Here is a 14,266-nt window from a genome sequence, read left to right on the forward strand (position 1 = left end):
GCCTCCTAGATTATAGATTGGGGTGCTTGCTTTCCTGGTGCTCCAGGGCCTTCAAAAGTGTGACAGGTTGTCATGAAATTAGAGGTGTAATTTATGCTCCTAGAACGCCTGACGGTGCTCCCTGGATGTTGGGCCTCTGTATGTGACCAGGTTGTATAAAAGTCTCACACATGTGGTATCACCATACTCAGGAGGAGTAGCAGAATATGTTTTGGGGTGTAGTTGCAAGTATGCATATGCTATGTTAGAGAAATAACTTGTTAATATGACAATTTTGTGGGGGAAAAAATCTTTATTTTGTAAAGAAACGTGGGAAAAAATTACAGCTTTAAAAAAAACTCACCATGCCTCTTACTAAATACCTTGGATTGTCTACTTTCCAAAAAGGGATCATTTAGGGGGTATTTGTAGTTTCCTGGCTTGTTAGTGTCTCAAGAAATGAGATAGGCCGTCATTATAAGAGGTGTGAATAATTTTCAATGATTGGCACCATACCTTGAAGACTCTTTAACCTTCACAAAGACCAAATAATACAGGTCCCTCTCAAAAAATTAGCATATTGTGATAAAGTTCATTATTTACTGTAATGTACTGATAAACATTAGACTTTCATATATTTTAGATTCATTACACACAACTGAAGTAGTGCAAGCCTTTTATTGTTTTAATATTGATGATTTTGGCATACAGCTCATGAAAACCCAAACTTCCGATCTCAAAAAATTAGCATATTTCATCCGACCAATAAAAGAAAAGTGTTTTTAATACAAAAAAAGTCAACCTTTAAATAATTATGTTCAGTTATGCACTCAATACTTGGTCGGGAATCCTTTTGCAGAAATGACTGCTTCAATGCGGCGTGGCATGGAGGCAATCAGCTTGTGGCACTGCTGAGGTGTTATGGAGGCCCAGGATGCTTCGATAGCGGCCTTTAGCTCATCCAGAGTGTTGGGTCTTGCGTCTCTCAACTTTCTCTTCACAACATCCCACAGATTCTCTATGGGGTTCAGGTCAGGAGAGTTGGCAGGCCAATTGAGCACAGTAATACCATGGTCAGTAAACCATTTACCAGTGGTTTTGGCACTGTAAGCAGGTGCCAGGTCGTGCTGAAAAATGAAATCTTCATCTCCATACAGCTTTTCAGCAGATGGAAGCATGAAGTGCTCCAAAATCTCCTGATAGCTAGCTGCATTGACCCTGCCCTTGATAAAACACAGTGGACCAACACCAGCAGCTGACATGGCACCCCAGACCATCACTGACTGTGGGTACTTGACACTGGACTTCAGGCATTTTGGCATTTCCCTCTCCCCAGTTTTCCTCAGGGTCCGGTCACCTCTTCTCGTTGTGCAGCGTTTTCTGCCACACTTTTTCCTTCCCACAGACTTCCCACTGAGGTGCCTTGATACAGCACTCTGGGAACAGCCTATTCGTTCAGAAATTTCTTTCTGTGTCTTACCCTCTTGCTTGAGGGTGTCAATGATGGCCTTCTGGACAGCAGTCAGGTCGGCAGTCTTACCCATGATTGCGGTTTTGAGTAATGAACCAGGCTGGGAGTTTTTAAAAGCCTCAGGAATCTTTTGCAGGTGTTAATTAGTTGATTCAGATGATTAGGTTAATAGCTCGTTTAGAGAACCTTTTCATGATATGCTAATTTTTGGAGATAGGAATTTGGGGTTTTCATGAGCTGTATGCCAAAATCATCAATATTAAAACAATAAAAGGCTTGCACTACTTCAGTTGTGTGTAATGAATCTAAAATATATGAAAGTCTAATGTTTATCAGTACATTACAGAAAATAATAAACTTCATCACAATATGCTAATTTTTTGAGAGGGACCTGTATAAACTGATTTGGGTTATTTTTAACAAAGAAATGTAGCAGTATAACTTTTAGCAAGACTTTAGAAAGAAAAATTACTTATTTGCAAAACAGAAACTAAGAAAAATGCATGTTTTTTTTTTTTGGTCTTTTGTTTTATTTATAGAGCAAAAAATAAAAAACCCAGAGGTGATTAACCGTCGGCTGCAATAAGTGGTTGTACCGGGGTGATGCCTGCAGCTAGAGGCATCATCCCGGTACCAATTTGTAGAGCGGGCGGTCGGCTTTCAGGCGGTAATGACCGATGCGGCTCGGGAGGCCCGAAATCCCCCTGATGGGAAGCCACCGCTGTGCGAACCAATACCAACTTGAATTTTTGATTTGCACGGAACCATCAAAGGACCAAGTTGGTCCAGCTTGTTGAACCAGAGCCTGAACTGCCTCACAGAGCACCAGTAAGCAATCCGAGGACAGCCGTACATTGGAAGGGAAAAAACCTTACCGGAAATAAACGGATCGGGACTCTATCTTGCAACTGGACTGCATGACCTCCTGAACCCAGCAGCCTGGGATCTGGGCCAGCCGCAGGTCCTCGACCGGCAAGGACCCCCACCCCTAGATGGGTGAGGAAGCACCTTCAGGCCGAGTAGGCCTAGTCCACAGGTCTGGAAAAAAACAATCTCCAGACCAGGGTCGTTTGGAACCACACGCGGAAGTCTGGAAGGACTTCGCCTCATCAACCGTCCCCGAGGGATGAAGAAACTGTTTGCGAGTCAAAAAAGGAAGAACCCCGACTGCGAAAAAGGCCCTTACCCTTGTTAGCCTGTGGAAGAAAACACACTCTTCCCCCCGTGAGACCCTGATATAATGTCATCCAGGGCAGTGCCAACAGGCGATCCCCCTGAACAGGGAGATCCACTAAGACCGTCGTAGAAGCCTGATCCGAAGACCAACACTAAAGGTCAAGTAGACGCTGGATAACCACCGCTGAAAACGACAAGGTGACCCATACAAGGGAGCCTCGACCAGCGCGGCCCCTGCGTCAAATTGCAGCCCCTGCGCCAGCTGGTCCAACAGCTCCCCCAAGGCAAGAGGGACATGTCCAACACCAAGTCACGGCGGTGGAACTCCGCCCAGCAGGCAGAGTCTGCATGGCAAGGGAAAACATAAACACTATTCCCAGTGCAGACTACGCCAGGGAGTACAGATCGCAGGCCACAGCCCGCGCCATCCGATCCTTCAAGTCCTTACAGGACGGGAATTCCTCCACTGGAACAACAGTAGTCCCATTCAGCTAGAGACCATATGTCCACCAAAGGCGGAACAGTCCTCTGTACCAGAGACTCCCCAAAAGGTCAACATCTAATGGCCGCTTAGACACCCCAGAGGAACGTCTCAGGACGGTCCCCTCCTACATGAGCAGCCAGCAAAAAGAGCAGCTCCAGTTGGCATGTGAGCCACCTGCACCCCAGGTGCAGGCGCTGATGTGACCCGCAATTAGCAGGGTGTCAAGCACCGAAACCACAAGTGTATCCACCAGCGCCTGTCACGGCAGGGGAGGTAGAAATGTCATCTTCATCATCCGAGGAGACAGGGTGCGAGGTAACAGACCCGGAAGGGAGGCCCCACGTCTGCGACGGCTGAGCCAGGCACCTACCACCTCCACCCAGGCCCAAATGCTTCCCGAACTGCCGAAAAGGCATAGACGGACAGTGGAGATCCAGGATGCCCTGCGGCCTCCGTGAGGGGGTCAGGTGGGAACAAATAGCCTGCAGGGTCCATACTGAACCTGAGGAACCCGCCAGCAACTTTAAAAAAAATTACAAAAATGAAATTTTTTTTTAAAGCGGCCCCACAGCGCTACAGCACCACCCCCCCCCCCAGGGTTTGGCACGTGCTAACAGACCCCCATAGAGAGGGAGAGACCACCCTCATGACACACTGTCCTCCAGGCACTTCCACCCGCCCCCACAGCAAAAAAAATCGACAGCAAAATGGCCGAAAACGGGTGTACCAAGTTTGCCGCTCCCATAAATGCAGATAGAGGCTACAACAAAATGGCGGCCCCGCAAATCGCGGTAATCGGGGCCCACGGGGGGACCCCCCAAATGCCCGCCCACATCATCCAAAGCAGAAAACCCCACCAAAGGCCCCCCTGTAGGATCGGTCGAGCACCGCGGACAGCGCACTCACCCGGCCCCCCATGCGGCCTGCACACTAGGCCCCCGCTTCAGGTAGGCCCCCCACATGGGAGGGGAGTAAGGGGGGGTGGGGGGGTCACAACAGGACAGAGGGAACCCAGGAGTGTGAGGGTCAGACCATCCCAGAGAGAAGGCCCATGTCCACCCCAAAATCTGCCAGGAAAGGGGGGGAGGGGATGTTTACTCACCATACCGGGAACACAGGCGGGCGCCATCTCATGACAGCACCCCACGCCACCGGAGTAGGGGGGTTGTCGGCCAAATAGGAACGCTGCGACATCAGCCTAGCCCTAGACCCTGTCGTGTGCGTCCTGGCGAGATGTTTAACTCGCGGGGCCAGTCCCCGCCCAGCGGGACTATGTAGCGCCCGACCCAGCGTGGAGCTAAGGCCTGCACGCGCTCGATGGTCATACTGGGGTGACAACTGGATATGGGGGTCCAGTCTGTCGCCCAGCCTGGCATAATTGCTAAAAGATCTCACAGGAAAAACGATCCGGAGAAAAAAAAAGAATAGCTAAAAAAAATCTACATAAAAAAATTACTTCTATGCCAGGACCAAACATCCCAGCAAGGAACTAGGTCCTTACTCCTGACTAGGCAGATTAAAACTGGCCTCCTATGCAGGAAGAGAGAGGGTGTACCCTCTGGGACTGCCCATAGGCGTAGCCAGAACTTTGTTCTGCCTTGTGTCCTACTCCTGTAGGGGGCAGTATTACCCTACTGATATGAATCCGAGAGAACTGCGTCCGTCAATGAACGATAGAGAAATTTAATTTTTTTTTTACTAATTAGTAGTTCCCAATAGCTGGCTAATTACCAGTCCAAAATGAGCCGGCAGCTAGAAGTGTCTGACTCAACACCGGATCTAGCCTGTTGGATGTGGGGGTGCAGTAAATATTGTCAGGGGGGCACAGGATGAGAGATCAGCAGGGCAGAGGACAGCGGTTAGCAAAGCAGAAAACAGAAGTTTGTAGGGCAGTGTACAGGGGTCAGCAGGACATAAACGGGTCAGCAGTTAAGAGGACAGATGCAGCATTCATGCAGGAGAGAGGGGGCGGCACGTTGCACCACCCACTAGACCTTGCCACCCACTGCTTTAATGTTGGCTGTAATGCTACTAATCCAGCTATTAGCTACCCTATATTGATTCACTAAGGAAAACCCTATTGTGATTTCATTCAAGTTTCTTATGTTAACTGAAGACCTGATAAAGACTGACTTCTTTCAGACCCCCAAAACACATTGATTTTTCTTTTTGTTTAAACCAACAAATTACTGCAATTTCAACTCTTATAATTTGGTGTGGTACTCCATCCACTGGTGCATGTCTTCTGTTTTTTATTGTAATCTGCTGGGATACCCACAGGAGGGTGAGCAGCCAAACCTGAGCCAGTAAGCAGTCCATATGTTTTTGTATTCTCACTACTTTGTGTAAATTCACATTAAAATCCCAGTGCCTCTCAGATTTTTTTTTTTCTTTACTGGGTTCAATAACCTGGCAGAGGTTATACTTATCTGCTCTATGCAATAGTTTTGCACAGAGTAGCCCTGATCCTCTTCTATTGGGCATGCTCAGTGGTCCTGGCTCCTCCCCCCTGCTGAGTGCACCCAACAGTAAGCCTCTTGCTATGAGGGCACTTGAGCAGGTCAACTCCCGAGCCGCCACAGAATGCATTTAGGTACAAAACCTTCCGCCCTTAAAACCACTTTACGTTATTTGCGCAGCAATTAGTTATGTTGGAAACCTCCAAGTTAGATTCCCCAAGTTTAATCTGAAATCCAAACTGGTCCATTTTTCAGGCAGACCCGAACAGACCCTCCATTCTCCTCTATAGGCAGTCAAATGTAAACGGACCTGTGTCCATTTGCACCAAGCTATCTCCAATCCGATCCAGCAAAAACAAACAGAAGGGGATCTGTCCCCCTCCGTCTCACTGCTTCAGAGGGCAGTCAGCCGGTTCGTTTACATCTGACTGCCCATGGAGCAGAGTGGGCTGTATACGTATCAGCTCTGCATACAGGAATATGTCACCCGTCGGCTCCGTTCAGCAGGGGATCAGAGGATGGATCCCCCGCTGAGAAAAATCATATCCGGCCCATGTAAAAAGGGTTAAAGACAGAAAGAATAACAAAAAAAAGTTGCCGCGCTCCCAAATGTTAATGTGCTAGTATCCTATAAAATCTGTTTGCATAGCAATTTTCAGTATCAGCATATCATATCAAACCATTCATAACATTAACAAAACAAACAATTTATAAGTCTATAAAGTGTCCTTTGGTATGAATTTGCTTGCATATGCTTAATCTTTCATAAAAAAAAACAGGCTTGTGTTCACATATCCAAACGACTGCTTCCTTAATTAGTTTTCACCACTATGTGCTTCAATCATCCACATACATTAGTGATAATCCCCTCATCCGATGTGCCCTCACCTGGGGATAAGACCAACCAATGGTCTATATGCATTTTGTCCCTCTCAGGGGATCTGTTTTATGCTGTTTCACTCCTTTGGTGGCAATCATAAATTTATAATCCTCCTTCTCTTACACTTCTCTCCATATATAGTAGGTGAGGTTGAATAAAGACAATAGTCCATCCAGTTCAACCTGTGTAGGCATGTGTGGCTGTAATCATCTCCCATACCCCTGAATGTTCTGATCCTTGAGATGTAAGTCTAAGAGTCTTTTGAAAGCCACCATACTACCCGCAGAAACCACCTCTTGTGGTAGAGAATTCCACAATCTTGTTGCCCTAACAGTAAAGAACCCCCCGCGTTGCCTGAGGTTAAAACGCTTCTCCTCTAATCGCATTGTATGCCCTCGAGTCCTCATGCAATCCCTTCGAATGAACAGCTTTTTTTCTAAGCTGGGATCCCCATTAAGATATTTATAAATTGCTATCATGTCCCCCCTCAGACGTCTCTTCTCCAGGGAGAATAAATCGAGCGATTGTAGACGCTCTTCATAGTCAAGGTCCTCCAATCCCCTAATTAGTTTAGTTGCCCTTCTCTGGACTCTCTCCAGCTCCAACACATCCCTCCTGAGGACTGGCGACCAGAACTGGACGGAATACTCCAGATGCGGTCGGACCAGAGTTTTATAAAGTGGAAGGATTATAGTCTTATCTCTGGAATGCATCCCTTTCTTTATGCATGCTAATATTCTGTTGGCTTTGGAAGCTGCCGCTTGACATTGCATGCTGTTTCCTAATCTATCATCAACCAATACTCCCAGATCCTTCTCCATTTTTGATTCCCCCAAGGGCTCCCCTCCTAACGTGTATTGTGATTTTATGTTTTTAGTCCCCAAGTGCAAAACCTTACACTTCTCCACGTTAAACCTCATTTGCCATGTCGTTGCCCACTCTGTTATTTTGTCCAGGTCATTCTGCAGGATATCTGCTTCATGTTGTGAAGTTATTGCCCTGCCCAATTTTGTGTCATCTGCAAAAACTGATATCGAACTACTGATCCCGACCTCAATGTTGTTTATGAATAAATTGAACAAGGTTGGTCCCAGGACTGAGCCTTGGGGGACCCCGCTTACCACCTCAGACCAGTCTGAGTATGCGCTGTTTATTACTACCCTTTGGACCCGCCTTTTTAGCCAGTTCCGTATCCAAGAGCAAACCCTGCTATCGATACCTGCAGACCTTATTTTATAAATTAAGCGCTTGTGGGGAACTGTATCAAACGCCTTAGCGAAATCCAAGTACACCACATCCACTGGTCTCCCCCTATCTAGCTCACAGCTCACCTCCTCGTAGAATGTAAGGAGATTGGTTTGACAAGAACGCCCATTTGTAAACCCGTGCTGATTACTGCTGATGATGTTGTTGTCCTTAGCAAACTCTACAATATAGTCCCTTATCATCCCCTCCAGAAGTTTACATACTACTGATGTCAAACTGACAGGCCTATAATTTCCCGGGATATGCCTCTGGCCCTTTTTGAATATTGGAATCACGTTAGCTTTCTTCCAATCCCCTGGTACATCTCCTGTCCTAATACTGTCAGCAAAGATCAGGAACAGTGGTCTCGATATAACTTTACTGAGTTCCTTGAGTACTCTCGGATGTATGCCATCCGGTCCTGGTGATTTGTTTGTGTTAAGTTTATCCAGCCTTTCCCTGATTTCCCCCTCTGTTAGCCATGGTGGCAAGTCCTGTTTATTACTACTAACCATACAGTCATGGTCAGTGTACCCCTCCTTTTCCTGTGTAAAGACTGACGAGAAAAAAGCATTTAGCACGGTTGCTTTTTCAGTGTCCTCTGTAACCATCCTCCCATCATTGTTAATTATGTGTGCAATATGCTCTGCCTTAGTTTTTTTGCTGTTGATATATTTAAAGAATTTCTTTGGGTTTTTTTTACTATCCTCCGCTATTTGTCTCTCAAAGTTGATTTTAGCCATCTTGATTTCTTGTTTACTTTTCTTATTTGCCTCCTTGTATTGCTCGAAAGCCGATACTGTGCCCTCTGATTTATACTTCTTGAAGGCCAATTTTTTCCCCCTAATAAGTTTTATGACGCTACAGTTTAGCCAGCCAGGTTTGGCTTTGTCTCTTCTAAATTTATTTCCCATAGGAATGCACTGCAAGATGCCTTTGCCTAATATGTTCCTAAAGCATTCCCATTTTTCCTCTGTGGTCAGGGATCCCAGGGTTTGGTCCCAGTTTACCTTTTCCATCATTGAGTACAATTTTGGAAAGTTTGCCCTTCTGAAGTTTAGGGTTCTTATGTTCCCCACTTGTCTTGTTATGTTGTTATTTACACTAAATGTGATCATCCTGTGATCGCTAGAGCCCAGGTTGTCCTGGACTCCTACCTCCGAGATTATGTCTGGGTCATTAGTGAGCAATAGATCCAGGACTGCGTTTTCTCTGGTGGGGGATATGCCCAAATCATAAAGAGAAAGCTGGACATAGCGCTTTATCTTTTAAAACAATGAGTTTATTAGACACTAAATATAAAAACACTCACATTTTCCTGGTGCTTAGAATGCACCAAACTGTAAAAAGCATTCAGTCCTCAAAGTGCGGGTATAAGACAATCAGACAGTATTACCGCGGTATGCTCACAATGCGCACCTCAGCGTGACAACAGATTGGCCCCTCCCCTACCCATTACACCACAGGGTCACGTGGCTTCAAGGGGAATATCCGCCTGAAGGAGGATTCTAAACTCAAGGCTGCCACCAAAGGAGTGAAACAGCATAAAACAGCATGTCCCAGAGAGGGACAAAATGCATATAGACCGTGGTTGGTTCTAATCCTCCAGGTAAGGGCACATCGGATGAGGGGGTTATCACTAATGTATGTGGATGATTGGAGCACATAGTGGTGAACACTAATTAACCACTTTACCTCCAGCCACTGTGCTGCTACTGCGGCACAGTGGCTCGTTCCCGTCCAGCGACGTAGACCTACGTCGCTGGACTCCTCCCCCTGTAGGCGGCGCTCGCGCGCCGCCGGAGGCGCGCTCCCGCTGTTTTCATTCACAGCGGGAGTCGGGCCAGGGGAGGAGCGGGGCGATCGCCACCACTCTTCCCCGATTGTCGGGGGAATCGAGTTTGGAGATCCGCCCGCCTGTGTAAACAGAGCGGGCGGATCTCCTAAGTGACAGGGAGTGACAGATCGGAGTGTTCAGCATAGCTGAACATCCGATCTGTCCCTGGCTCACTCAGTCACCTCCCCCCCCCCCCACACGTTATTAAGCACCAGTCATACATTAACCCCTCCCTCTCCAATAAAATGAACCCCTTCCCTGCCAGTGTCATTTTTACAGTAACAGTGCATATATATAGCACTGATTACTGCAGTAATGTCACTGGTACCCCCAAAAGTGTCAAAAATGTCAGTCAAGGGTCCAATCTGTCCGCCGCAATGTCGCAGTCCCGCAAAAAAAAAATCGCAGATCGCCGCCATTACGCGTTAAAAAAAAAAAAACACCAAAAATGACAGAAATCTTTCCCTTAGTTAGTAAACGCAATAACTTTTGCGCAAACCAATCAAAATATGCTTATTGTGATTTTTTTTACCAAACATAGGTAGCAGAAAACAAATTGGCCACAAATTTAAAAAAAAATTGATTTTTACATTTTTTTTGGGAGGAATTTCATATAAAAAAATGTTAAAAATAGTTATTTTTTCAAAATAAACGCTCTTTTTTTGTTTATAGCGCAAAAAGTAAAAATCGCACAGGTGATCAAATACCACCAAAAGAAAGCTCTATTTGTGGTAAAAAAAGGACGTAAATTTCGTTTGGGTACAGTGTCGCACGACCGCGCAATTGTCAGTTAAAGTCGCACAGCGCCGAATCGCAAAAAGTGGCCTGGACGTAAGACAGCAAAATCCTCCGGTGGTAAAGTGGTTAAGGAAGCAGTCGTTTGGATAGGTGAACACAAGCCTGTTTTTTATGAAAGATTGAGCATATGCAAGCAAATCCATACCAAGGATCACTTTATACATTGATGCATTGTTTGTTTTGTTAAGGTTATATATGGTTTGATATGATATGCTGATTCAGAAAATTGCTATGCAAACAGATTTAAAGAGATACTAGCACATTAGCATTTGGGAGTGCGGCACCACTTTTGAATATAATTCTGCACATTGATACACGTTTAGTGTATATGTCTGAGCAATCCGCTTTGTAAGTTTTGAAGTCTTATAGCACTCAATAGCACAACATAGCAGCGTGCAAGTACACCCATTTTTAACAAAAAAAGTTACCTGCGCTGTGGGAGGAGCCCTCCCCATCTGTTCCAAGGATTTCATTTTCAGTAGGTAGTGAGGAACTTCCTTGAGACTCTGATCTCTCCTCCTTTATAGTTAACTTAGTGGTGCTAGCAGAATCCAATAGAAACGTATCCACAGTGTGGAAAGATTCTCCATCTACAGGGAAAGGAGGAAGAATATTAAACCAATATAGGCAATATGCCACAAAATATTTAAGTTTAGAAGATATGAACTTGCAAAGCTAGATGACACAAACCAAGCCTATCAGCAACTAACACTTACCAAGTGACACATCAGAGCCATCGACAGCCGTGGCTGACATATTGGGTCAGGCTTCTCCATGCATTGCGAGCCAAACACTGCAAAACAAAAACACAAATGAGAGGGAAGTTTTTACTCATACATTAAAATGCTGTATACATATACATAGTTACATAGTAGTTGAGGTTGAATAAAGACAACAGTCCATCCAGTTCAACCTGTGTAGGTGTGTGTGGCTGTAATCATCTCACATAGCCCTGAATGTCCTGATCCTTGAGACGCAAGTCCAAGAGTCTTTTGAAAGCCACCATACTAACCGCAGTGACCACCTCTTGTGGTAGAGAATTCCACACTCTTGTAGCCCTTACAGTAAAGAACCCCCCACGTTGCCTGAGGTTAAAACGCTTCTCCTCTAATCGCATTGTATGCCCTCTTGTCCTCATGGAATTCCTTCGACTGAACAGCTTTTTTTCTAAGCTGGGATCCCCATTGAGATATTTATAAATTGCTATCATGTCCCCCCTCAGGCGTCTCTTCTCCAGAGCATCACAAAATCCACTGAAGGAGGTGGGTTAGCTTGACGCTAACAAGGTCTCCCTTCCCTCCAGATAGTATTACCTGACTTTCTCCTCAGTGATATCCAGACTACGGAATGTTCCCTGCAAACGACTTGAACAACCCCTTGTTTAATGAACCTTTTGTATAATCATTGCTTCTTACAATTAGCACCACTTCCCCTCATGCTACCCATAAACCCCTCCTCCCCCCCCTTTTTTTTTTGTGTCTCCCCCCCCTCTATTGTCCCAACTGCCCTTCTCCCCCCTTTTTCTCTTCTCTTGACCAGATCTTTTAAATATCTACACCTCTTTAACAACACTCCACTGGCCGCAACACTAAACAGAGTAAAATACTACTATCACTATCTCCGGTCATAGAGTTACATGGTCTTGACCAACACCTAGATAGCCTTATACCCAGTATTATGCTTAAGTCCCCCCTTACCAAACATTGATACCCCGAATGTTTATAATGAGACATTTTTCAGAGTTTCTTAATGCTTTAAACCAATTTTGATATATTGAACGTGAAGCTATACTCTCTTTGCAATAAAATGCAATACTGACTACGCAAGATTGCCCATTCTGGTGATAGTGATTCATTTTCCTTTTTTTTTTTTCGGGCTATTGGACAAGATTCTCTTCATCAAGTCCCGATGGATTGGATAACTACATTTATAGGCTAACTCTTTCTTGTCTTCTTTGAATGGGTTGTATCCCACCCCAAGGCCCAGGTTGACCCCAATAGGGGTGTCTGACGGATGGGATGCTGCCCATCTTTATATATACATATATATCTGTATAACGGAATTTTTGTAAAATCTTACCTGTAAAATTCCTTTCTCTGAGTCCTCCGACAGTCGCCGCCTCTTCATATTCGTCACATATGGGGTATTAGACTTTGCTCCGAAGGAGTAGCTAGGCAACAGAATATGTTAACATTAAAGCTTTTAACATATCCCACCCTCAAGGGGTGGTCCCCTCAGTCAATACCCTCCTACTTCCTGCAACCATATCTCAGTTTCAGTGGAATAGCAGTAGAGTATACAACCAAACCCCAAAAGAGGGGCGGGGGCGGCGACTGTCGGAGGACTCAGAGAAAGGAATTTTACAGGTAAGATTTTACAAAAATTCCGTTTTCTCTTACGTCCTCCGACAGTCGCCGCCTCTTCATATTCGTCACATATGGGGACGTCCCAAAGCAGTGCAAACATGAGGGGTGGGAAACGCATCCGTGCCGAAAGGCAACGCAGTCTCCGCATCAAAGAAAGGAACCTTACCAAAGGAAGGAAACCAGCTGGGCTACAGGAAAAATAATTGCTCAACAGGAGCAACAACCCAGGAAAAGACAAATAACCAGGGGATAAAAAACTTATCCCAACAGCCAGAGGTCCCCAACAAGGGACCCTAGGGAATTGCCGCACTAAGAACCTTGCGGCCAAAGGAAGCATCCGCCGATGCCTGAACATCTACTTTGTAGAATTTCGTGAAAGTGTGCACGGTCGACCAAGTCGCCGCCTTACACACCTGGGCTACAGAAGCCCCATGACGACAGGCCCAAGACGTACTCAGAGATCTAGTAGAGTGCGCCTTCACAGGCACAGGGGGAACCTTCCCCTGCAAAGCATAGGCCTGTTCAATGGTCTGCCTGATCCATTTGGCGATGGTAGAGGCCGACGCCGCCATGCCCTTCCGAGGACCCTCTGGAAGAACAAACAAGGAGTCCGTCTTTCGAAAAGACTCAGTCGATTTAAGGTAAACCCTTATCGCCCGAACAACATCCAAAGAATGTAATCTCACCTCCTTTGGATGTTTAGGCTTCGCGCACAGCGAAGGCAAGACAATATCCTCATTAAGATGGAATTCCGAAACTCGCTTCGGAAGAAAAGAAGGATTAGGTCGCAAGACCACCTTATCCAAATGAACAACCAGATACGGAGACTTGCAGGACAAAGCCGCCAGCTCCGACACTCTGCGAGCCGAAGTGATCGCAACCAAAAAGGCGACCTTTTTGGACAACATAGACAACGAGATCTCCCTGATCTGTTCAAAAGGAGCACGTTGTAACACAGATAGAACGAGATTCAAGTCCCAAGGGGGCAGAGGATCCCTCCTAGGAGGAACCAGATGCCGCACTCCCTGAACAAAAGTGCCAACCAAGGAGTTGGAAGCCACGGGACGTTGAAACAGAACGGCCAGCGCAGACACCTGACCCTTTATCGTAGCCAGCGCCAAACGCTGATCGACACCCGTTTGAAGGAAGGACAGCACTCGGGAAACCGAGTACATGCGGGGTGAAAACCCCCTGGACTCACACCAGGCAAAATAGGCCTTCCAAGTATGGTAATAAACCTTCCCCGAGGAAGACTTCCTCGCGTTGATCAAGGTATGAACGACCTCTGGGGAGAGACCCTTCTCCTTCAGGACCTCGGTCTCAACAGCCAGGCCGTCAAAGCCAGCGACTGTAAAGCAGGATGGTATATCGGTCCTTGAGACAGGAGATCGTCTCGAAGAGGCAGACGCCACGGGGCGTCGACCGCCAGATTCACGAGGTCTGCGTACCAGGACCGGCAAGGCCAGTCCGGTGCCACAAGAATCACCGTGCTGCGTTCCGAGTGTAACCTGCGAAGGAACCTGGACAGCAACTGAATCGGTGGAAACGCGTACATCAGCCTGTACTGATGC

The 14,266-nt window shown here is 46.3% G+C and overlaps 1 protein-coding gene across 2 annotated transcripts in view; it reads right to left on the reverse strand.

The window, feature by feature from the left end:
• Positions 1-14,266, reverse strand: part of NR1H2 (nuclear receptor subfamily 1 group H member 2) — a 199,454-nt gene that overhangs the window by 87,513 nt on the left and 97,675 nt on the right. For both annotated transcript variants that reach the window (XM_082274383.1, XM_082274384.1), the window contains exons 3-4: positions 11,046-11,122; positions 10,758-10,919 (exon numbers count right to left, since the gene is read on the reverse strand). In XM_082274383.1, coding sequence (XP_082130509.1) covers positions 10,758-10,919; positions 11,046-11,085 — 202 coding nt within the window. In that variant the 5' untranslated portion in view covers positions 11,086-11,122. The remainder of the gene's footprint in view (positions 1-10,757; positions 10,920-11,045; positions 11,123-14,266) is intronic.

The sequence above is a fragment of the Pelophylax lessonae genome, assembly GCF_965119305.1.
Source record: "Pelophylax lessonae genome assembly, chromosome: 12".
In the NCBI taxonomy this organism is placed as follows: domain Eukaryota; kingdom Metazoa; phylum Chordata; class Amphibia; order Anura; family Ranidae; genus Pelophylax; species Pelophylax lessonae.